This window comes from Martes martes (assembly GCF_963455335.1).
Source record: "Martes martes genome assembly, chromosome: 10".
Classification (NCBI taxonomy): domain Eukaryota; kingdom Metazoa; phylum Chordata; class Mammalia; order Carnivora; family Mustelidae; genus Martes; species Martes martes.
The window spans coordinates 71939532-71966359 of record NC_137898.1 but is presented as its reverse complement, the minus strand read 5'-3'; the positions used below and the strand labels follow the sequence as shown (position 1 = coordinate 71966359).

Sequence of the window (26828 nt, the reverse complement as noted above, 5' to 3'; positions counted from 1 at the left end):
TGCTAAGCGCACGAGAAGGCACTGCAGAGCGAGCGAACACACCGCCACAAAAGGAGCTACAAAAAGGAACGTGCAGGCTTGAGGGAACAGCCAGAACAGTCTCCTGGGTGTCCATAATTCAACTAATCTCATTTATTACTCATCACAGTCTCAACCTAGCCCTGCAGGAAACATTCATTCCTCACTCTTTTTCTGACAACATTTTTCTCATCTTCCAGTTACCCTAAGTTCTCTACCTGAAAATGAACAGCAGGTGGAAAAGCAGCCACAGGTTAATAGCTGGGAGAGATGAAGTTTTTCAGGTATCTGAGCAGTTCAGAAATGAATACTTCTGTCTCTGTGGAGCAAAGAAATCATCCACATGAGAATGATCTTGCTGTTCGGACAAACTGCTTTGTCTTTAGGATAAAAATAAACCACAGAGAGAATTCAAGGACTCCGTGGGCGTGGTGGCCTCTCTGATTCAAAGGTGGTGAAGGCCAGGCCACTGCTCGTAGTGAGCACGTGCTCTCTGGCCCTGCCAAGAGGATGCTCCGAGCAGGTGACAGAAGCCAATGGACAAGGCTCCTTGTGAGTATAGGAAATTGATTTTCACGAACTATACATTGACAGGGGACTAGAAAATCAGGGTTGTGATAAAATACAACCAGAATACAATTTTGTCGCTCTTAACGACAAAATCAAACGTTAGCCTAGACGCAATCCATAAGGAAATACACAAGCTTGACAGGAAAATGCTGTGACAACTGGCCAGTTTGGGTTTCCTCATACAAGACATGTTCGTCATAGAAAAAAAAAAAAATAAATTATAAAATCTGAGAGCAAAGAATAAAAAGATATAATTCTAAATTAAATAACCACGGACTAAGCAACAAATGAAGGCCAAAAATAAACTACAAACCAACCAAGTGACAACCATGTCCAGAGATCAAGACAAAAGTTACAGAAGTGACCACAGGATTTGTGAAACAACAGAACGTGGTTTTATTTTGGACATGAGTACTAAAATGGACTCAAACTATCTGATGAGAAACTGGCAAGAATCTAATAGATTGGAGACAATCTGTTATCTAGCAAACTCAGTCTTAACTGGGTTAGTACTACCTCTAGGATTTTATTCATGCAGGAAATAGCAATGAAACCACTATAAGACTGCCCAGACCAACGCACTGTCTTCCAGACTCCAGAAAGATGTGGGAAAAGCTAAGGGGGCGTATCCAGGTTTCCTGCAGTCAGTTCTGATGGAAACTTACCATCAGCAGGATGTCTTCAGTGTGTAAATGGACTAAAAAACACATTTTGGAAAGGACATCTATTTGGCTTTATTTATGGTGCCAAGTTGTCAATCGATACCTGATTGGTTAGAGGTAGAAAGATACTCATTTTGATTGTCTTCAGGAACACGAACAGTCCCTTGTTTTCTCAAACAGTTACACTTTGCAGGCTGCCTCAGTGAAATCAAATCAGACGTCTCTTTTCACCATGGCAAATTAGGTAACTATTTGCCCAAGCTATGCGTTCATTACTGTATTCATGATGCTTCATGGTGGTTATTTCATTTTACATTTTATATTAAAACATGACTAGTTTGAGAAAAAAGTAAATCATAGAAATGTGCCTTTTGACAGTAAAATTTTACTAAACAATCTCATCAAATTTCAGTAGATTTGTCTTTTAACATCATAGCCTTTTTAATATTAATGAAAACAGTAACTTATGAATTAAAATGCTTTTCTTTTAAGCAGACAGGAAAAATATTATAAACATAATTTCTAAATAAAGAAAATGAGGGGCAGGAAGCAGTGCTTTCTACACTGCTATAATATTTCATTTTTAAAAGTAAACACAGTACCAATTGTCATTTTGATTCCAGTGAATAAAAACTTAAAACTTAATTTATTAATGAATTTTGAAGTCTGAAACCAAAACGATGCCTTAACAGTATTGTCTAACAGAGAAGTCAATTCCAAGAAGTTAATCACAATGCAGAATTTTGACCTCATTAAAGTGGCTCTCTCTGTTACCATGGTACCAGAGTCTGTCTTTTTGTTGGGTTTCAACCTGCCATTAACAACCAAGGATAGGATTACATGTAAACAGAAATATACAGGGCTTGATGAAATTGAATATGGAGGATCAAGCACTTTTAAAGTTTGGGTTATAATCCTTGTTGCGACACAAGTTCTACTGTATAATTAATTTACAATAGCCCAAAACTTTCCAGCAACAAAATGATATTAAAAAAATATACCATCATCCCTATTTGTTATATTAACTATAGACATCATAACCAATTAAGCCTTTTATCAACTTAGAAAAGTAAAACTTTTCCCTGAAATACTCAAAAGAGTAATCATATTTCAATCACAGCTGTCCTGAACTTATAATCAACAGTGACTCCATTTTGTCACTTCTTTTATTCTAACAGGAATAAAAATGGTGACAGTAAGTTTTTGAAAAGAGGCTGGAGAACCTGAATCCCATTAGTGATGAAATGGCCTTTTTTAACAACTACCGGATTTTCATATTGTTTGTAGTTGTAAAATATCCATTGTGTAGGTAGAAACAGTCGAGAGGGAACAAAATGACAAACTTGCCAAAACCACTTTGGATCCCTTCTAAATCTACAATGGCAGACAACCTTAGCCATGAAGAATTCAGTCCTAAAAATGAAAACAAACATCATAAACCCACAAGAGGTTTAGAAACAACCTCATTAGCTTTTAAATATTCAAGTGAAATGCTTCTGCAAAAGATTAAAACATACATTTCAACTGTATCAGGTATGTCCATTTCCATTTACTTCTAACCTGCCATTAGTACATAGGTTCACTGGGCTGCCAGACAGCCCAACTCATCCTGGAGAGAGATGAAGCTATCATCAGCGGAAGAAGACAGGGATACCACCACATTTATTCAAACAGCATAAGACCCGTCTTTGCATCCCTGAAGTAAGAACAGCCACCTTCTTCAATTAAATTGCTTTATACTAAAGCAGCATTGTCTGTGAAGAGTTACTTCATATCCATACATTTCACTACTATAGTTACCAATTCAAAAGTTAAAAAAAAAAATACAGACCAAATCCATGTACCCGTGATCCTTTGTATCCTAAAATGTAGAAATATTCTCAGTTTTAACCAAGAATTATATTGGAATGAACTAAAAAGATCTTTTAAAGTAATTTTAAGTATACTCTTATTTGTTACTACATTTCTACATAGATTATTTAAGATTGCTTATGGACATAACTTAATCAATAATATAGCATCATGTCAACCACTACAGTGACCCAGAATCAGATTCTGGCTACGGAAGGGTGCTTAATTATTAAGCAACACCTTCCTAAAAAGCTTCTGTACTTCTGATTGGTAAGAAAAACAAACAAACAAAGAGCGTCTCTCATTGAAATAACACTGAAGTTCAAGCTCAAGACTCCGTCTTTGCGATTCAACATAATTGACTCTTCAGAAGAAAATAATGAAACATTAGGTCACATTAATAAATTACAGTCATCTTCAAGAAAACTCGATGGGCAACTCTGGTGTTACAGTCGTATATCTCGGATCCAACCTAGGGATAAAATCCTGAAAGTGTTTAGATGCACCAGTACCAAAAACATCGAGGACTTTTCGGTTCATGACAGCAAATCTGCAAAACAGAGGACACAGTGAACAAGCATTTAATGACGTTTATAAAATAAGAAGGTTCACTTGACATGTCTTTCATGGAATGGGAAAACAGAAAAAGACTGACATGACAAAAGACTCAATGGCAGGTTCAAAAGACATACTGATCCTCTACCTTAAGATTCCTGGTCTCATATTTTCTTTGAAGAGATAATAATCCCCTGACCTGAGACCCCAGAGACTCCCAGAAGACCCTTTCAAGTTCGTTCTACTAGATTATGTCAAATAGAAAAACAGGCTCATTATAATTTTTCTGATGAATGAAATCACAGGAAACAAACTCAACAAATGACTGAGCTTAGTATTACCAATGAGGCAGAGATATTAAATGTAATTTCTTTCATAACTGACATTTTGATGTCTCACAATCCACACAAAACACACCCAAATGTGCAAGTATTTAATGATTAAAGGGAAAACAGCATATAGGTTTGCAAATTTCCAATAGACACAACAAAGTAAAAGTATACCCTCATTTTATCCATCACCTAACTTAAAAGATTAAAAAAAATTTTTTTGAAAGGCATATATTTAGCCAATGTGTAAGAGGAAACTGTGTCTCTATGCCTGGTCCCAAGCATTTCTTCTGGGGAGAATAATGAATTTAGTTTTGAACCCTGGGCCATTGCCACTATTCCAAGAAAAATAAATGTAACTTTCAGTGCCTTTCCAAAGTGAAGTTCCCTTCCAAAATAATCAGCTGGATAAGCTTATTAATAGGCAAAAAACTAAATGACAAAGAAACAGATGATTAACTAATAATAACATAAAGGATACACCGAAATCATGGCTAAGAGGAAGATTGCTGAAGCCAGACAACCTGGCTCATATCACATAGATCCTTCATCTGCTGTGTGACTCTGGCAAGCTAGCTTACCTCCATGTGCACCTCAGCTGACTCCCACATAAAATCAGGATCTTAAAAGTACTTATCTTATAGAGCTACTTTAAGGATTAAACATCTATGCACGTGTCCCTGTGTTGCATGTGTATGTGTGTATCTTATAATCATATCTGGGACACAGTAAGCACTACACAACACAACTGTTTGCTATTAAAACTACAAATGATAGTAATATTAATAACAGCTGCAATTTACTAAGTGCTTACTAGGTACTAAGTGCTATTACAAACATCTCGATTTTCCCACAATTATACAGAAAATATATTACTGTTTCTAGTAGGGAGAGAGAAATGGAGGCTCAGGAGGGTAAACAACCTTCTCACCAGTGACACAGCTAAAGGTTATCAGAGCCAAAGTCAAACCTAAATCTGTCTGACTCCAAAGCCCACAGTCCTTCTGTTAGGTCAAGCTGCCTCCCAGAGAATTAGATTAAGATCAGAAAATGCTAACAAAAACAATGAAGAACAGAATAATAAAGGCAGAGGAAATTATGCTTATAATATCAAGAAAGAATAGTATTATTCTTCCCCAAATGGAAATCATTCAATTATTTAGGCAAGACTGCTAATAAATCTGCTTAGCATTTTTAATCAAAAAGAAGAGATCAAAGACTTTGAAAGTGAGACTTAAGTGTGTTATGTAGCAACTAATGAGCAGTTTTCAGATCAACACAGAACTTTCCTACAACATTTAAAATATCCCAAATAATACAGAGAAAAGAAAAGTCAAAATAATGTTCACTAAAAGAAGGCCCCATGTTATTCTTGTTAAGATGGTCATATTTGCTTTATACGTAAGAGGCCTACTTGACCACTGAAAGAATATTCCCTCAAAAAGATGGAAAGATTCAAAATCTGTTTTGTGGCTACTGCTCGTTTTCTATGGTCAGTTACAATGTCTCCGTCACTTACTTGCCCTTGGTGAGCCTTAAAAGGAACTTCCAGTAAGACGGCCGCAAGGTCTGAACTTCCATGACAGCCTGCAGTTAGAACATTTCAGTCTGAGACTTCTTTTAGTCAATAGGAAAGAGGATTAGTTGTATTAGCCAAAAGTGCATTTTTACCTCCTATTTTTATTGCTCATGTATTTTAAAAGCAACAGTGATGAAGATACAAAAATATGTATCTAGCTTTAAGTTGCATAATTCTTGAGAATCTTTGTAAATAGGGCCTCAAATAAGAATACTGCTTATGAAATAATAATTGAGTTAAGTCACTATTATTAGGAAAGCATTAACTGAATACTCATTAGGGAGCTGTCACTTCACTAGTTATAATGAGTTTATCAACCTGGTGGCATTACTCTGAAAAAGTACAAATAAAAGTGGTCCCCCAAATTTTGCAACAGCCCTAAAACCATGAACATCAATAATGACAATTACAGAATTTAAAGAAGTTGAACAATGCTTCTAATAATCTAGATTCTACCCCTATCCTTGCTGCCTCAGTAACACTGGGGAAACACAATTATTCTTATTTATGCTCATGGTATCTTCCTTCCTCTAGAAGTTTAATTAAACTGGGCATTCTAGGGGTGCCAGAGTGGCTCAGTCATTAAGCATCTGCCTTCAGCTCAGGTCATGATCCCAGGGTCCTGGGATCAAGCCCTGCATTAAGCTCCCTGCTCGGTGGGAAGTCTGCGTCTTCCTCTCCCACTGTCCCTGCTTGTGTTCCCTCTCTTGCTGTGTCTTTCTGTCAAATAAACAAATGAAATCTTAAAAATAAAATAAAATCTTAAAAAAAAATAAAATAAAATACACTGGGCATTCTAGCCAAAGTACTAGAGTAACAATTTACCTATAAATTGCACTCTGTTTAAACCTAAAAATTATTGTGTTCAGGAAACATGACTTGGCCCATTAAGTTAACATGTTAACAATTTGGAACTTACAAGCTATCTTGGTTAAAAAAAAAAAAAATTAAAATAAAAGGTAAACTATAACCAATAGAAACATTTCTAGGCCTTTATTTCCCCCCGTTGGTTTAATGTACAGAAACAGAAATAATTCTATTTTTCATTTCAAAAAGCTATACTTACCGCCTGGAAGCAAATTGCTGTAGAGATGGAATAGATGATAGTATCTGCATGGGGAAAATAGGGAACCTTTCCTGCTTCAATGCCTTTGAAATACATTGTCTGGAATGAAAAACAAACATAATCCAAGATTTATTTAAAAAAAAAACAAAACCCAAACACACACAACTTTAAATAGCATGAACAATACGGTGGAGCAATATATTCACTCCCTGTCTACAACTATTTTTTCTACCTTCCAAATACTCATTATCCTTTCGGAGCTCAAATTACAGGTCCTATCTTCCATGACAGAGTTAAGTGTCAGCCCTTTCCTTCCCGCGTTCCCTCACCTGAAACCTGAGACACCAGTAATAATACTTTTCTGTGAAATTCAGTAACTTTTTATTGCTACTTCTTTTATATCATTTATCCTTCAATGCTTTTGGTCCAATGCTCAGGTCCTCCCTTCTCTGCTACAACTATTCACTCACTCACTCACTCCTTCACTCAACATTTAATGGTGTTAATTAGTGACATGCTGGGCATGACGCAGGAGCCTGGGATTTAAAAATGAATACAAGAACATCTAAGTTGGTGCATAAGAGAAATAACGAATGCACTTAGATGTAGAACTATGTATATATATTTATTGTGTGTGTGTAATTTTTTTTTGTGCCCCCCCCCTCCTTAGGAGGAAGCAGACTACTGTGTCTAGGACAAAGGACCAAAGAGAATCTCAGAAATGACTACATTTGAGTAGTGCTTCTCAAACCACCTGCAGGGAGGAAAAAAAAATTTTTTTTAAATCTAGTTGTCATGGCTTGATGCTTTCATAACGCAATAAAAATAAATTACTAGAAAAATAAAATTTAAAAACACAAAACTGAACCAAATTTTCACTCATATTCAAAAGACAAATTACTCTGCCAAGTTGCTATAGAAGTTTCCAAATGCTTGCTCCCAATTTCTATACTTATCTCATCCTCAACCGATAGCAAACAGTTTCTGGACTAGCACTAGCCTGCTGACCACGCTCCTAATAGTGCTGCCCCCTAAGAGGCATAAGACAGAAAAAGCAGGGGCAACAAGCTGGGTGAAAGTACACGATACATATGGGAAGGACCAGTCCATTTATATGGATAGAACATGGCGTAATTCATGGCGAAGGTTTCTCTGAAACATGGGAAAGCTAAAGTATGACTAGTACGAAAAGTGAAAAAGAAGAACCAGGAGAGAACAGTGTGTGGAGGAAGGTTCAAGAAGACAGGGGGGGGCACCTGGGTGGCTCAGGGGGTTAAAGCCTCTGCCTTCTGCTCAGGTCATGATCCCAGGGTCCTGGGATCGAGCCCCACATCGGGCTCTCTGCTCAGCAGGGAGCCTGCTTCTTCCTCTCTCTCTCTCCGCCTGCCTCTCTGACTACTTGTGATCTCAGTCTGTCAAATAAATAAATAAAAAAAAAATTAAAAAAAAAATCTAAAAAAAAAAAAAAGAAGACAGGGGTGGTCCATGAACTAAAGAACACGAAAAAAAATTTTCCCCTAAAAGTTGTCTATACAGCTGGTTTTTATTTAATATTCATTACATAATAATGCAGAATTTTAATAAAAAATTAATTTCAATCTATAAGATAATGTACAAAGAGTTATAATCTACTTAGGAAGGAACATATACATGGGCTGGTATTTTGAAAATACTATACAGTATATTACAAGGAACAGGTATATTGTAGTGTGTTCTTGCTGACAAAAATCAAAGTCAAATGTGGTAGAAGAGCATCATAGAAACATGTGAAACAGGTATCTCTTGATACATGGAATAACTGTTTTCCTAATTTCTTATAATAAAACTTACCTGTTGAACCTGATTCTAAGTTAATGAAGGGGGGAAACCATATCCTATATTTCTGTATGCTTACCAGCACCTAGTACAGTAATGGGAACATAATAAATATTAAATAAATACATCTTGGAAGTAATTTTTTCCAAGGAAAAAGGTGTCTAGTCAGCTAACTTTTATCTAATATTCATTATTAGAGTAATGCAGCATTTTAATATAAAATTAACTTCAATCATAGGAAAATGATTGCCTACTATGCCATAGCCATTAATTCCACAAAGGACACACTAAGTTTATATCTGTAACTTTCTGAATTAAAAAAAAAAATTTCTCATCAGCACACTTTATATCCAGTTTCTTTTGCTAAGACCCAATATGGTCTATTGATGTAATGTAAGAAAACAGCTACGCCACTGCTTGGCTTAAAAAACTCTACGTATTTAGGGAAGCAGCTACAAAACACACCTTGTACAAACTAGATCTCGATGCTAGATTTCCCCAGTGTCACATAATATATCTTCGCTAGCTAGGGGATATATTCTTTCTCGTACTCTCGTACTCTCCTCTCCCATTAAGCATGCCTTGTCAACTCTGTCTCCTAAACACACACCAAATTTGTGTATTTCTCTTCATCCCTACTGCTACTGTCCCAGCACAAGCCACCATTTCCTGCTGGAGACTAATAGCTCTCCCAGCTTCCAGTCTTGCCTCTAGTCTATTCTTTACATAATGGCTAGAATATTCTTTTCTTCTTAAAACATGAATTAAATCATGTCATTTCCATGCTTAAAACCCATGCTTAAAACTCTCCAATGACTTCTAATTGCACTGAGAAAAATCTCACTCTCTTTCTCTCCCTTCCTCTCTCTTTCTCTCTCACACACACACTTGAATAAAGCAAATACGTAATTCTCTTTATGTTATTAAGGATACAGACTTTCAGTGAGGTAAAATTTTTAAGAAAATCAAACATGTTAAATAAAATCTGCCATCTTAACTTTGAATTGGAAATATCAACATGCTCCTTATTTTCTCTTTCTCTAAAAAAGGGTGGAGGGGAGAAGGATTCTCTAGCTCTGTTCACTGGACCGGCCAGGAAAGCTTGCCTAGCCAGTGAACAAGAAACTTCTGGTACCCAAAAGTCTCTAAATACCATTTCCCATGAAAAGAAACTAGTGGTCACTGCAGAAAAGGCTGATTCTGTGCCTGGGGCAGGAGATGGCCAAGATGAGCCTGGAACATCTTGTTTTATCACAAAGTGAGAAAGCTACCAGAGATCTAGGCATTATATAAAAAAGAAACAGGAATCAACCTGCAGACGCTCTCATGGTCAAAGACAGGGCAATGAGTGCAATGCCTGGGTCGAAACAAATCAAGTATGTTAAAATTCATGTCTTTAGGATGACTCTTGAAAATAAAGACTCACAGGTCAATTTTGCAAAATGCAAGAAACTAATTCATTCTGAACACCAGTAAAGAAAAGGAAGTAATCAAGCATTTTATTATCACTTTGTGAGCAAACTATTTCAGAGCTGAAACAGCTGAAACGGGAAAGTCCTTTTTAAAAGAATTCCCACTAATAGCTACAAAGAAGAAACAATTATAGATTATGACCATTTTGTAACTCTCAATGAAATAAAAAGACCCCGGCAATGAGTATTAATGGCTGCTAAAACAATTAAGTGAAAGCCTAATAGGTAGTCTTATGTTGGCTCTACTTTTTTACATTTATTTATGATAGCTTTATTAATACAGAGCTCACTGATCAATCTTAGCATCACAAAAAGGGAGAGGACTAGACATTTCTGTGCTTCCTAATATGATGTAATGGGAATTCAAACACATAGTAAATGTGAGCTATTTCTGTCCTCCTCCACCTCCTAAAAATTGAACCTGAATTGCTTAAGCCTCTAGATCTAATTAACAGTTTACAGGAAATTTGTGGGTTAAGGAAATGTGTTAACACCACCAGTGAGGATATGATCAGCAAAATCCAGAATGTGGGAATTCCACAGACCTAATAACCTAGATCTTTAACAAATAAATGGCAAGGAAAAAAAGAAAGAGGTGGGGAAGGAGAGTTGCTATTAAAAACTAAAAGAGACTTTGGATCTCAAAACAAAGAGACTGCAAAAAGACATCTGCGAGATAATCAGTGAGAATATAAGCTCTAACTGGATATATATTGATAGTAGAAAGAATGACTAGGTTTTTTAAATGTAGGAAAATGGTATTTTGATTACACTTTGGTAGTACTATTGATCGGTTTGTTTTTAAGGCATCTTTATCCTGAGCTGGAAGAAGTGATAGGATGTCTGGGATTTGCTTCAAAATAATTCAGTACTTGAGGGGTTGGGGCAGTAGAGATGGCATGAGATTGGTCAAATGCTGTTAACTGTTGAAGCCGTATGATGGGTACATGAGGACTGGTTACTTTATTCTTTCTACACTTGTATATATTTGAAAATAACACACATAAAGAAAGAGAAAGAAACAGGAGAACCGACTTTATAAATACTTTCATAGACGGACTTGCTCTTGTAAGCTGGAATATATATTTGTGAAAATCTTTATATTCTTTGGAAATATACATGCATAAAAATGTTTGCTTACCTCCACCAATTTGGAAGCTAAATACATGGAAATTGTCGTACTTTTATAAAACATCATTGATACTCCTGCCAAAAATCCTGAAACAACAAATAAAGCAAAACTTATCAAATCCCGAAGTATTTGTGGGTAAGCCACTCAGAAACATCACTTCACTTAAGTAAGACAGAACTGATCTGTAGCACTGCCTTTTGTTATACAAAATCAACGACGGGAATAGACTTCATGACATTAAAATGGGGTGAGTATCATATTTTAAACTGAGAAACTGACCTGTAGAGTTAGGAACACACAGTTTGGATACACATATTACAAGAAACTTTACATTCTAAATTTAACTTTAAAAACAACAGTGGTCTGACAATGATTTTCAAAATCATTTCTAAGTAGAAATATTGATTAATCTATTCTTCTAACAGCTCAAAGTTACTCTTAGTGCTATCATCACACTTCCCTCCGTAGCAGTGCCTTCATTCCATAAACAGAAGCCCAAGGCAGAAGGAGGCCTGGAATACTGATAGCAGGTATATTACTACTAAATACCTGAAAGTTGTTAATTTAACTTAAGTAGCATGTATGCTGCAACTTGCAGAAAATGTTAATCTCATGTTTTAATTTTTATGAAATTATTGACATTTCTAAAAAATAAAAAATTTATTTTATTGAACTATTGAACTATAATGTGCTCATGGCAAAAAACAGAATACTTTAAGAAACAGAACTGCCTTTCCATTAGTCACAAAATTTGTTTAAGTTTTGTGTTCTTCTATGACACATTCCCTAGGATTTCTGGCCTGTAGCAGGGCAGATACCCAAGTCATTACACTGACAATTCAAAACACCGGATGGCAAGAATGCCTTGACAGGTTAAACTTTGCAAATATAAAATGTTTGGACTACTGCCTCAGTAGGGATTCTATTACAGAGAAAGAGAGAGCCCTAGAAATCAGATGAATTTGGAAACTACTTCTGCGTCACTCCTACCACTGATTGATACAATAATAATAATTCCGCTTTATCATTGCTTTACCAGCTATAATAGCATGCAGTTCATCATCCAGGTTTCTGACCCAGCGCAGGAAGCAACTAGTACCCTGTATCAAGAAGAAAATGCAATGACTTCAGTTGTTTCATTTCTAGAAAAGATGCATGTAACATCTATAATGAGTGAGTCACTAGCAGAACGTGGAGGCAAACTGGTGATCCTATCCAAATCAAACTAAATACATGATTGGGAAAATTATCAACAATAACCTGCTATAAAGTTATTGTTCTGCATAGACTCTATTAAGAAATCACACATATTTTTCTTGTCATGGTTTTTCAAAGAGAAAGCATAAACTCTACTTTGCCTAGATATAGAATCACTCCCACTCTAACAAAGAGAAAAGCTGGAAGCCAGAATTCTACACTGAGAGAATATATTTTTCAACATGAAGATGAAATAAAGACTTTCTCGGGTAGATAAACACTGAGAAAATTCATCACCTACAGACCTACATACCAGAAATGTTAACGGTAGTTTCACATGCAAAAGGAATATAATACCAGTTTAAATCTATAAAAAGAAATGAGGAGCTCTGAAGATGGCAAAATGAAGATACATTTAGAAGACATTTTTTTTAATATTGTTTTTTTTTTTTTAAGATTTTATTTATTTATTTAACAGAGAGAGAGAGAGAGATCACAAGTAGGCAGAGAGGCAGGCAGAGAGAGGGGGAAGCAGGCTCCCCGCTGAGCAGGGAGCCCGATGTGGGGCTCAATCCCAGGACCCTGAGATCATGACCTGAGCCGAAGGCAGAGGCTTTAACCCACTGAACCACCCAGGTGCCCCATAATACTGTTTATTTCTATAAAAATAAATTAACTCTCTAAAGCAGTGGTCAAAAAACTACAGCCCACTAGCCAAATCTGCTGTTTCACCTGTTTTTGTATAGTTCATGAGCTAGGAAAGCTTTTATTCTTCTCAATAGATGAAATAAATAAAAGAATAACACGCTGTGATATGTCAAAATCTTATGAAGTTCTAATTAAAGTGCCATGAAGCTTTATTAGAATGTAACTATGCTCCTTGATTTATATATTGTCTATGGCTGCTTTCACACTATAGCAGAGCTGAGTAGCCAGGAGAGAGACCAATCATGTTGTCCCCAAAGCTTAAAACAGTTATCATCTAGAAGTGCCTGGGTGGCTCAGTGTTGGTTAAGCCTCTGCCTTCAGCTCAGGTCATGGTCTCAGGGTCCCAGGTTCAAGCCCCACATCAGGCTCTCTGCTCAGCGGGGAGACTGCTTCCCCCCTCTCTCTGCCTGCCTCTCAGCCTCCTTGTGATCTGTCAAATAAATAAAATCCTTTAAAAAAAAAAGGTATAAATAGTAAACCAACAGTGAAGAATGAATACAAAAAATATTAAAAATTAATAAAAATAAAAAATAAAATATAATTTTTTTTAAATCCAGGAGGTAGAGAAAGAAAAAAAAAAAAAGCCGGGGGGGGGGAGGGGGGGACAAATACAAAACAACTAGCAAGAAGACAGCTTTAAGCTAAACCATACCAAAAAATATATTAAATGTAAATAGCCTAAAAATACCAATTAATAGACAGATTATCAAACCGTATAAAAAAGAACCAACTACATGTCATCTAAAAGAAATCAACCTTTAAACTGAAGACACAGAAAGATTAAAATAAAATAATAGTAAGACTATATATTAAGTATAATCAAAAGAACATTGAAGTAGCTATATTAATATCAGACATTACAGACTTCAGAGCAAGAATATTACCTGAAATAAAGAGGAACATTACAAAATGAAAAAAGAGTCAGTTCACTGAGAAAACACAGAAGAAATATGGATTGTTTCCCTGTCCTCCTCTCAATTACATTCTTATGAATATGTTAATGGCAATGACAATTTTATTTTCAATTGCACGTGGCTTTGGAACACACTGTACCATTATTTTTTGTACAATATTTTCTGACCTAGTTTTATTTTTCTGTAGTTTAATACCACTACTAGTTTGTATTACCTGAACACAAAAATAGTAACAGAAATTAAAGCAAACAAACAAAACAAAAACATGCTCTGAGATATGCTGGATGGTGAAGAATAACCAACCTGGGACAAAGATGTTGGGGATAATCCACATGTAACACTTAAGAGTTTATGTTATGAATAAATACAAACTCTATGACATGAGAAATGAAAAGAATATGAATATAAACATATAATTGCCAATACTGTGTCCTATTAACTCTTGTGTATTCAAAGACATTAGTAATGTTTCCTGGTCCAACCATATTGAAAATATTTTCAATATCAGTAATAGTTCATAACAAGTAATTAACTATAGTTTATCACTTGTTACTTCTATTCTCATGTCCATTTCAAAACACTTCCCCCATACCTACTTTTTATAATAAATACTTACATAAAAGGACACATAACCATCTTACCCAAAATGACTCCAGAATTCAGGTTTCCCAGCATTGTTTTTTTTTAGTCTAAGAACAAAGTGTGTGTATATGCATACAATTATCCTTAGTCAACACATTTTACCATTTGGAATCTACATTTAGATTTAGAATCTAAATTATTGATGGTTAATAAAATGTCAGTAAAATGATTTTTATATGAGTGATTCCCATTAAACAAAACACCATTACTTAAAATTTCAGAGCACTGTGTCATGGATGACTCCTACGTAAGTGTTTAGGTGTGCGCTTATAAACGTGTGAGTATGCTTATACGAATATGGACAAAGGGGTGGAAGGATGTTCACTATGGTTATTTGAGAGAGCACAGTAGGAGCAGAGAGTAGGTCAAAGAGGGATCATAAGTCGTTGCTTATATAAGTTACAAAAGAAAATCTTTACTGGCTCAAGTGTTGATAACCACCAGAACAGTCTGAATATGTTTAAATTAATTTAATAACCAGGCAGGCAGTAGGATTAAGAAATACAAGTAGACCAGATCTATTAATCCACTTTTGATGTCAGAAATATCAAGACGTTCATATTTTTTCAGTAACTACGTTATTGGGGGGGGAAAAAAAAAGTGAGTCTTTGAGAATCTTGAAAATTATGTATAAATGCAAATAGGTCTACACTTTCCGGCACCTTAAGTAGCATTTTAAAAGAAGAAATTTCTCCAACCTCAATTCCCGATATACTGTATATATTTGGAGACGTTAAGATATTTATGAATACAACAGAAAGAAGCATTTAAAAAATGATGGATGGGTGAAGGCTGTATTTCATTCTAGTAATAGCCATGTTATTTATTTCCCATTTTTCTTTCCTCTTCTGAAAGCCTTACCTTGTATATACTAACAAAAGAGCCCAGAAAAGCTCCGAGCTGGAAGTTTTCTTTATTGTAGAAGAGAGAAAATAGCCGGGATGGCTGTGTAAAAAGATGCCTGAACGCAGAGGGAATTCGGAGGCAGCACTGGATCAAGTAGCCCACGCTAAACATTCTGATGAAACCCTAGAGAAAATTGGGATAAATTCTGATTTACATCCAAATTTCTAAGTCTGATAGACATTTTACTGTCACAGAATCAAAACAGAACTCTAAATAAATAAATAACACAAATTTATATCAAAGTATTTTCAAAATTAAGCATTAAAGACCTCAAACAATTTTAAAACAAAAATTAAATTTAAAAAATTAAATTTACCTTAAAATAAGGGTAAAATTTTGGGACTATACTTTCTTTGATTTTCAAAAACTTGAAAGTCTCACAAGCACTAGCCGAGCTTATCTATGCACCAAACTTCCATTTCTTGACATTTTGTTAACATTGTTAATAGAGTTGTAATTCCTAAACCACAACTGAATTTTAGGGTAAAAAGCACTATTCAAAAAAAAAAAAAAAACCAAAACCATAAAACAAAACTTAAAAAAAAAAAAACAGTTAACAAAACCAAACGCGCTTTGGAAATTTTAACAGAACTCTTCTTAATCATTACTACAAGTAGGAATTATTTTGACAGAAAAAGTAATTTTATTTTTAGACCTTTGGTATCAACTTTTTAAATGATCAGGTTTAAAGAATTCTCCAGGGAAAAAAAATTATATGTACGTTTTTATTTCTATGTTTAACAGTATCAGAGGAAGACATCTCTAAGAAATGGTAGCTTTAAAGTATGCTCAACAAAACTTGAAAAAGCAAATCCACTACAAAGGCAAACTAGCTGCCAATATTTTTCCATATTACCTGCAACTATCCATACTGCAAAAGGGAACAGAGAGGATGACTACTGTTGGTCAATTTCATTTCAGTAATTAGGGTAATAAAGTTTAAATGTTACTTCATACCAAGACTGAAAAATTACAATTAGCACAAAAGCAAATGTTACATAAAAGAACAGTATTTTACATGATTCAACCAATACACTGTAATACCGGTCTCCCATCCTCCTCCCCTCTCACCACCAGTGGGACAGAAAAATGTCTACATTCCTGCTAAGTTCTAAAGGTCAGGTTTGTATCTTCCAGAGAACAGCCTTGTTTTCAGAAGAAAACTGATTTACTATTAAGAAACTTTCATTAATTTACCTGAAACTATCTAATACCTGGTTAAAACATGAAAATTATACTGTCTGACCAATTAGCATAAATAACCATGCATTTGCTTAACTGAAAGTGCCCCGTATATGTTTAATGCATGAAGTGTTCACACTTTATCCTGCCATTAATAATCTTAACAATATTAATCTAAGGATTCAAGCAAGGGTCACACTCATGTTCAATCTTTCCATGCTATTTTCAAGAGATCCATTCATCCATCCATCCATTCACCCATTAATGTATTCAGGAAATAGTCACTGAAGTCCTCTTATGTGCCAACCACTGCATAGAAGCTGGGGACAGAGTGGTGAGGAGGACACAAAGTTCCTGCCTTCATGGAGCTTCATGCTCATTAGAGAAAGAGTAAATAAGCGAATAAATTAAGTAATTACAAATTACAGTACGTGTTGTGCAGAAAATCAAGAGTCTAGGAGGGAAATAACAGGCAGCCTATATTAAATTGGGTAGTAAGGGAAGGTGACAGAGGATGTGATATTTAAACACACAGAAAAAGCAGGAGCTAGCATGTGAAAAACATTTGAGAGAGCTTGGACAGAAAGCACAAAGACAAAACAGAGACTGGTAGTTACAAGGAAATAAGAAAAAGCAGGAATGGAGCATAGCGAGTTGCAGAGAAGGCTAATTCATATGAATATTTGCTCAGGGATGTGATCTAACTGAGCTGATGGAATAATGAGGTGCACTGTCAAAATATTTTACTGTATTTGTAGAGTAAATTCCTCACCTACAGGTCTCCAAATAATTTTACATTCAAGGACAATATTCCAACTTATACCACGTTTGTAGGACTGGTACACATTTGAAACAATGACTAGATGTTTTCCTTCCTCAGTAATTCTGCCTAGCTTTCTCATATATTGTTTTTAATAATCACTTCCCCTCTTCCCAAACCTTCTCAAATAACTGATTTAATCGGAGTATTTCTCTTAGTTCTCCTCCTGAAGTCTCCCCCTAAATCAGAATTATGTCCATTTGGGAGGTATAACTCCTGTCTGGGAGCTGACAGACACTGAGGCTGCCAACAACATTGTTACCCTCCCCCATCCTGCCACTGTACGAGTGGGGCAGGAAATCAGATCTGGAAGGTGAGTATCAGAAACCATCACACAAGTGAAAAAATACTCTATTCCTTTAACCTCTGCTCAGACCTTCAGGGACAGTAAGGATAAGTGTTGGGTGGGTACATGCCACCATCAATATCAAACCATAGGCATTCGCTTTCAGAAGCACTTAATACAGCCCCTCTCCCCAACAGTGACTACCAGAAGGCTGTTTCTGAGGGGTGCTGTACCTCTTCCCATCATCAACAGAGGGGGGATCAGATATAATAAGGAAGAACATAAACTTTTTAAAGCCTCAGGATTTTGAGAGCCTCACCCAAAACTAAAGAAGTTTTAGCAGGCGGTACCACCTGTGCCAGACTAACTGCAAGGAAAATAACTTCGTCCCCAGAGGTGGTGGTGCTGAAGGATGGGAAGACGGCAGCAGGCACAGACCAGGGGAGGGGCAAGTAGAGACACTCGCGGACACAAATGTTATCAGCGAGGGAGGAATTTATGCCAGTGGGCGCAGCTGACTTCTGGCATGTAGAGCAACTGTGGATGTGCTCCAGTCAGTGCCACGCCTTAAAACTATCATCTTTACAAGTCCAACACCAAATGCCACTGCACCAGACCGTGCACAGTGCATGTGTGTGACTGCTGATCCACTAGTGCACAGCACACTCCAGGGACCTTATTCTAGAACGTATTCTAATGAGAATACATTACAACATATACATTCTAATAACTTTATTTTTCTGTCTTCTTTGCTGTTATTGTGTCACCTTCTCTTCTACTTTGTAAGTTTTACACTAATTTTTTAAAAACATTTTATTTATTTGACAGAGAGAGAACATGAGCAGGGGGAGGGGGCAGAAGAGGAAGGGCAAGAAGCAGACTCCTCACTGAGCAGGGAGCCTGACACGGGGCTCAACCCCAGAACCCTAGGATCATGACCTGAGCTGAAGGCAGACTCTTAACTGAGTCACCCAGGTGCCCTTTCATTAATTTTTAAATAAGCAAATTTTGAAATTAATTAACCAAGGATCTGATAAATGAATACTAAAAGCTAAACTGTTATCTATTTTTCACAAATACCTCATTCTTCAAGTCAAATGCAAGGAATGACAGCAATTACTGTCTACTTTAACATTTCCTTTGAAATCATGCTTTAATTCAAAAGTTATTTCTATATTGGGCGTGCCTGGGTGGCTCAGCCAGTTGAGCATCTGACTTCAGCTCAGGTCATGATCTCGGGTCCTGGGACGAAGCCCAACATCTGGCTCTGCACTCAGTGGGGAGTCTACTTGACCCTTTCCCTCTGCCCCTCCACCCACTCATGCTTTTTTCTCTCTCTCTCAAGTAAATAAATAAAATCTTCAAAAAGCTTTTTCTACACATATTTCCCATAGCTAACAGTGATATTTTTATATACTTACTTTAATGCAATAAGAGATGCAATTATCTTCATAGTGTTTGCAACATCTATGCCTTGGTCCATGCCTACAACTGAAATAAAACAAAAATAATAAATGATGTGTACATGTGCAGATGTGCTTAAAACTCTCTAACCAAAAAAGGAGAAAACATCACCCACTTGTTTCTAAATGCATGCATCTTTTGGTTTCTTAGGACATAAAAAAGCAAAGAGAACAGATTTTTTTTTTTTCTTTTCAGTTCACCATTTGAAACAGTGCATAAAATTATGTGACTGCAGTCAAAACACTTAAATACACAACAGAAAAAACACTGGTAAATATGTGTGACTAAATATGAGAAATATGTACATATTATCTCTATACTCTGCCAAATCTTTTGGAAGCTTTAAGTTGCTCACTGTAGAGTATAACGGTCATAAGTCACCCATGAAGTCAGTACTTGAGCAACAATCACAATGAGAAAGTGCTCAGGTTACAGGAATTTATACTTAATTATATATGAGAGAAAACATCTGGAAAGGAAACATGATATGGTATTAGACCTCAAAATTCAGTTTTTAAAATAAATACAGTAATAGATCATGTGGGAATTCAAAAGTGGGTTATTTGTGATTTAAATGCAAACCACTTGGTCCTCTGGTGTTTAGTAAATGTTTCTGCTGGGGGGACTACTGTTCAAGATAGACAGACTTTTAATTATTTGGTATGTTGACTCTAGGACTATATATTCACTTGAGGCGTAAAAAAAATAAGTAAAATATCTAACGTGGCTCTGGCTCTTCCCCTTTCTCTGTGAAGTGTTCATGTTCCAAAATGAGTAGTTTTCATAACTCTTGCAGACTGCAGGTTATTAATTATCTTCATGGTTGGAACACAGTAACTTTCTCATTTGTAACAATAACGTGTAGAGTGATATTCTGGCTCCATATCTCTCTAATTCCATTTGCAAACTGATTAGCAAAACCCTTTCGGAAATCCAATTGTGCACCACAGCTGGGGTACACAGGCAGCCTTTCACAGACAAGGCCTTGGGAGAGTAGGAGCTCCTGCTGCCCGTAGCCCTCATGCCATCAGAATGATGGGACGTATCTGGCCATGTGAAGTTGAGGGATTAAAGCTGGGCCCTAAACGAGGTAAATCAGAGAAGGGGGGCCATATGTAAACAATCACTCTTCATACTTCTAAGTGTCCTCTTCAAAGACATTCCTCAGCCAGCGCTACTGGAACTACAGATATCATTAAACTCTCTTTGCTAGAGAAATTCAATTCTGCTATCAGCTAGACTGTCATTTAATCTTCCCTCGGTCTGTTATTAAAACTTCTCAAAACCTGGACTCCCCATCTCCTGTCTTATCTGCTCTACTTACGTATATTACCCTGCATCTCCTTCCACAGCAGAGAACACACTGAGGCAAGTCTGACAAGTTCAGCCATGACCCGATTAGTTCTGATACCCAAGGCATCATTCACCCACATGATACATTCTCGGCATTCCCGTCTCTGCATTCCCCTCTGATTCTCAGTGACATGATTTCCACAAACAGGGATTCCCTGTCACTTTTCTCCACTCAGGTGATCCATAACTATTTTGAACTTGTTCATTACCAACTGCACTAGTGGGTATTTACCCCCAAATTACAAAACACTAATTCAAAGGGATATAGGCGCCTCTACGTTTACTGCAACATTATTTACAATAGCCAAATTATGGAGGCAGCCCAAGCATCCAAGGATAAAGAAGAGGTCACACACACACACACACACACACACAGAAATATTATTCAACCATATGATATTACTCATATGTAGCATTTAGAAATCAAATGAGCAAAGGGAAAAAAAAAATGGAGAGAGAGAAACTAACCAAGAAACAGACACTTTAAACTAGAGAACAAACTGCTGATTATCAGAGGACAGGTAGGTAGGGATATGGGTGAAACAGGTGATGGGATTAAGGAGTATACTTATCATGACGAAAAAAATAATACAAACAAAAAATACATAAATATTTTTAATGTTCACTATCACAGTTATTTCTGCCATCTGTTATTCCTTTCCTGCCTCTTACCATCTATATGTGATGTATGCTAAAATGAAGACAAAGTCTTTAAATTCAGTAAATATTTTGAGCACCTACTCTGTGCTCACATACATGTGGCAATTCATGTTATCTCATTTAATGGATGCAGTACTCCTTAACAGAGATCATTAACCCAGGTTAACAGATGAGGACTTCAGGGTCCAGAGGGGCTAAATCACTTGCCCAAACTCACAAAGCCAGCAGGCATGAAATGAGAGTCCAAGACAGGTCTGATTTATAGCTTCAGCTTCCCAAAACTGATCCCTAACTTTCTACATTGGCTATTCATTCAACACTCTCTAAAACACCACTACCAAGATAATTTTTTTTAACTGATGTTCTAATTCTAAATCACTAAATTAATTTTCTTAAATATCTATACTTGAAATACAAACATTATTTGTATGAAACTCAGACTTCTTTGTATAATACACAAATAAAGATGTTTTATTCAATTTCCAAAGCCCTGAAAATTTCTACTCTTAACAAAAACCTTTATGTAAGATTTGCTCCTTACCATTTCTGTATCTTCTTGAATGTGTCCCAGAACTTTTCTTTCTCTTTTCCACATGTGGCATATCTAATTAGCACATATTGACCTGTTTCCTAAAGTTCCCCATTCTAGCCTCCTGCAACTGTGTCTAGTTTGACATAGAAAACTATTACAAGTTCATATAAATCTAATTCAAAGGCCTATGATGTTCTATAGGCCAGACAAAAATAATAAGTAACATTGACTTGCCATTATGTGCCTTTTATAAAATGCTATGCACTGTTTCTGGTAAAAAGAAAAAAAATATATATATATATAAATATACAGATATATATATATATGATATGTATATATAGTGATATATGTATCATTACTCAAAAGAAAACAGGAACACCTTGGCAGAGTACAAATATCATATAAAACAGTAAAATGTGCTAAATATCAAGATAAAAAACTTACACTGAATCCACAATTTTCCTGATTAGAGCAATTATATTCATTCTTCTCGGCTTTTCTTCCTGTTTCTCTGTCTTTTGTTCCACTTTTGCATATGCTGCTTCTGGTGAATAAGAATGTGTGGGAATTTCTTCCTTCCCTACAATAAACCTAAAGAAAAGAGCACAATGTGAGTGAGGCATTTTTCACCTTTAAAAAAAAAAGGAAAAAGACAATTAAAAAAAATGCCAATTCTGTTAGTATACAAATACATTTTGGAGAGTACCCTATCATTTAAAATAATGTTTTTCAAAACTTGCATAAGATCTTATCCTTTATAAATACAGACTTTCAAAATCTATTGAATACTTAGAAAATGTTGACAGCCATTTCTTTAATAATGCAAATTCTTCTATTAAGTTTTCTGTCTTAGTTTCAGCATAGTTAACACACAGTGTTATATTAGTTTCAGGTATACCATACACTGGTTCAAAAATTCCATACACTATTCAGTGTTCAACAAGGTAAGTGTACTATTAATCTCCTTCACCTATTTCACCCATCCCCTCACCCACCTACCCTCTGGTAATCATCAATCTGTTCTCTATAGTTAAGAGTCTGTTTCTTCTTTTGTCTCTCTTTTTTTCCCTGTGTTCATTTGTTTTATTTCCTAAATTCCACATATATGTAAAATAATATGTTATTTGTCTTTCTCTAGTTGGTTTATTTTGCTTAGTGTTATACTTTGTAGCTCCATGCCATGTTGTTTCAAATGGCAAGTTTCATTTTTTGTGGCTCAATAATATTCCATTATATGTATCTATATAAAATAGCTAAGTCATGGAAGCAGCCATATATATATATATATATATCCATATATATATATATATATATAAAAAACCTCTTCTTTATCCATTCATCTACTGATGGACACTTGGGCTACTTCCATAATTTAGCTATTGTGAATAATGCTGCAATAAACATAGGGGTACATGCGTCTCTCTGAATTAGCGTTTCTGTATTTTGGAGGTAAATACCCAGCACTGTGATTACTAGATTGTAGGGTAGTTCCATTTTCAACTTCCTAGGGAATCTCCACACTGTTTTCCAGCATGGCTGCACTAGTTTGCATTCCCACAAACAGTGCAAGAGGGTTCCTATTTCTCCACATCCTTACCAACACCTGTTGTTTCCTGTGTTGATGATTTAAGCCATTCTGGCAGGTGTTAAGGTGATATTTCATTGTAGTTTTGACTGGCATTTCCCTGATGACCACTGATGGTGAGTATCTTTTCATGTGTCCATTGGACATCTGGATGTCTTCTTTGTAGAAATGCCTGTTCATGTTGTCTGCCCATTTTTAAATTGAATTATTTGTTTTTCAGGTGTTGAGTTATTTAAGTTCTTTATATATTTTGGATGCTAACCTTTATCAGATATGTCATTTGCAAAATACATTTTCCCATACCACAGGCTGTCTTTTAGTTTTATTATTATTACCTTTGCTATGCAGAAGCTTTTTATCTGATGTAGTCCCAATAGTTTTATTTTTGCTTTTGCTTCTTCCCTTGTCTCAGGAGACATACCTAGGAAGAAGTTGCTATGTCCGATGTCAGAGAAGTTACTGCCTGTGCTCTCTTCTAGGATTTTTATGGTTTTGTGTCTCACATTTAGGTCTTTAACCTTTTTTTAATTTAGCTTTGTGTATGATGTAAGCCAGTGAGCCAGTTTCATTCTTTTGCATGTAGCTGTTCAGTTTTCCCAACACTATTTGTTGAAGAGACTTTTTCCCATTGGATATTCTTTCCTGACTTGTCCAAGATTATCTGATCAAATAATTGTGAATTTACTTCTGGGTTTTCTATTCTGTCCCATTGATCTATGTGCCTATATTTGTGCCAGTACCATACTGTTTTGATTAATAAAGCTTTGTAGTATAACTTGAAGTCTGCAATTATAACACCTCTAACTTTGCTTTTCTTTTTCAAAATTGCTTTGGCTATTCAAGGTCTTTTATCGCTCCATACAAACTTTAGGATTATTTGTTCTAGTTCTGTGAAAAATGCTGTTGGTATTTTGATATGAATTACATTAAATCTGTAGATTGTGTACATTTGTGTAGTATGGACACTTTTATCATATTTGTTCTTCCAATCCATGAGTGCAATCTTTCCACTTTTTTGTGTGGGAACATCAACATCTTTTATCAATGTTTTATAGTTTTCAGGGTACAAGTCTTTCACCTTCTTGGTTAAGTTTATTCCTAGATATTTTATTACTTTTGGTACAACTGTAAATGGGATCATTTTCTTAATTTCCTTCTGTTGCTTCATTATTAGTATATAAAAATACCATGAATTTCTGTATGTTGATGTGGTATCATGCAATTTTACTGAATTCATTTATCAGTTCTAGTAGTTTTTTGGTGGAGTCTTCAAGGTTTTCCATATATAGTATCATGTCAAATGCAAACAGAGGAAGGTTTACTTCTTCCTTACCAATTTGGATGCCTTTTGTTCCTTCCTCTTTTCTGATCACTGTGGCTAGGACTTCCAGTACTATGTTAAATATGAGTGGTGAGAGTGGGCATCCCTGTCTTGTTCCTGACCTTAGGGGAAACGCTCTTGGTTTTTCACCATTGAGTATTATGTTAGCTGTGGGTTTTTCATTTACAGCCTTTATTATGTTGAGGTATTCCCGCTAATCCTACTTTGTCGAGGATTTTTATCATGAGTGGACATTCTTTATTGTAAAATGCTTTTTCTGCATCCATTGAAATTATCATTTGGTTTTTATTCCTTCTTAAATTGATGTGATGAATCACACTGACTGATCCACCCTTGCATCCCAGGAATAAATTCCAGTTGATTCTGGTGAATAAATTTTTAACGTATCATTGGGATCAGTTTGCTAATATTTTGTTGAGAATTTTTGCACCTAAAAATTCTAAAAAGAGATATTGGCCTGTATTTCTCTTTTTTTGCAGCATCTTTATCTAGCTTTGGTATCAGGGTAATGTTGGCTTCAGAGAATGAATTATGAAGTCTTCCTTCTTCTATTTTTTGGAATAGTTTGAGAACAGCTGTTAACTCTTCTTTAGATATTTGGCAGAATTTGCCTGTGAAACAATCTGGTCCTGGACTTTTGTTTGCTGGGACACAGGTTAACATTCTCTTACAATCTTTTTGTATTTCTGTGCTGTCAGTTGTTATTTTTCCCCCACTCATTTCTAATTTTATTTATTTGAGTCCTCTTTGTTTATGAATCTGGGTAAAGCTTTATTGATTTTCTTGATCTTTTCAAAGAACTGGCTCCTGGTTTCACTGATTTGTTCTACTGATTTTTTAGTTTCTACTTTGTTTATTTCTGCTCAAATCTTTATTATTTCCTACCTTCTACTGGCTTGTGGTCTTGTTTGTTGTTCTTTCTCTAGTTCCTTTAGATGTAAGGTTAGGTTGGTTGTTTATTTAGGATTTTTCTTGCGTCTTATGGTAGGCCTATATTGCTATAAACTTCCCTTTCAGAACAGATTTTGCTGTATCCCAGATTTTGGACTAATGTGTTTGCATTTTCATTTGTCTCCATGTATTTTTCTTTGATTTCTTGGTTGACCCATTCATTGTTTAGTAGTATGTTATTTAACTTCCATGTATTTATGTGCTTTTCATGTTTTTTTTCTTTGCTTGGTATCTAGTTTCAAAGCATTGTGGCCAGAAAATATGTATTTTTATTAATTCAATCTTTCTGAATTTGTTGATACTTGTTTTTTGGCCTAATATGTGATCTAGTCTGAGACTGTTCCATGTACCCTTGAAAAGAGTCTATATTCTGCTGTCTTAGAATGGAAAGTTCTGAGTATATCTGTTAGATCAATCTGGTCCAATGTGTCATTCAAAAACCACTATTTTGGGGGCGCCTGGGTGGCTCAGTGGGTTAAGCCTCTGCCTTCAGCTCATATCATGATCCCAGGGTCCTGGGATAGGACCCTGCCTCAGGCTCTCTGCTCAGTGGGGAGTCTGCCTCTGCCGCCACCCACCCCCCACCTGCCTCTCTGCCTACTTGTGATCTCTCTGTCAAATAAATAAATAAAATCTTAAAAAACAACACTACTTTTTTGCTAATTTTCTACTGGGATATCTATCCATTGATGTATGTGAGGTGTTGGAAGTCCTCTATTATTGTATTACTACTGATAATTTTCTTTATGTTTATGTTGTTATTACTGCCTTATGTATTTATTTGGGTGCTCCCATGCTGGGCTCATAAATACTTATAATTGTTATATTCTCTTGTTGGATTGTACTATTTATGATTATACAGTGCCCTTCTTTGTCTCTTGTTACAGCCCTTGCATAAAAGTCTATTTTGTTGATATAAGTTGAAACTCAGGGTTTTTTTTTTCACTTCCATTTGGACGATAAATGTTTCTCCATCCCTTTACTTTCAGTCTGCATGTGTCTTTAGGTCTGAAGTGAGCCTTTGGCAGGTAGCATATACATGGGTCTTGCTTTTATACATTCTGTCACCATGTGCCTTAATTAGAGCATTTAGTCCACTTATATTCAAAGTAATTATTGATATGCATGTCCTTATTGCCATTTTGTTACTTCACTTATGGTTATTTTTATAGTTTTTCTCTGTTCCTCTCTTGCTATCTTTCTTTCATGATTTGTTGGCTTTCTTTAGCGAAATATT

The 26828-nt window shown here is 35.7% G+C and overlaps 1 protein-coding gene across 1 annotated transcript in view; it reads right to left on the bottom strand.

Moving 5' to 3' along the window:
- Positions 1-1877: 1877 nt before the first annotated feature.
- Positions 1878-26828, bottom strand: part of TMEM135 (transmembrane protein 135) — a 243603-nt gene continuing 218652 nt past the window's right edge. Inside the window, exons 8-15 of the mRNA XM_080815167.1 lie at positions 22158-22304; positions 19126-19195; positions 15372-15539; positions 12086-12149; positions 11059-11135; positions 6631-6729; positions 5505-5572; positions 1878-3651 (exon numbers count right to left, since the gene is read on the bottom strand). Of these exons, the coding sequence (XP_080671293.1) occupies positions 3519-3651; positions 5505-5572; positions 6631-6729; positions 11059-11135; positions 12086-12149; positions 15372-15539; positions 19126-19195; positions 22158-22304 (826 nt within the window). The 3' untranslated portion in view covers positions 1878-3518. The remainder of the gene's footprint in view (positions 3652-5504; positions 5573-6630; positions 6730-11058; positions 11136-12085; positions 12150-15371; positions 15540-19125; positions 19196-22157; positions 22305-26828) is intronic.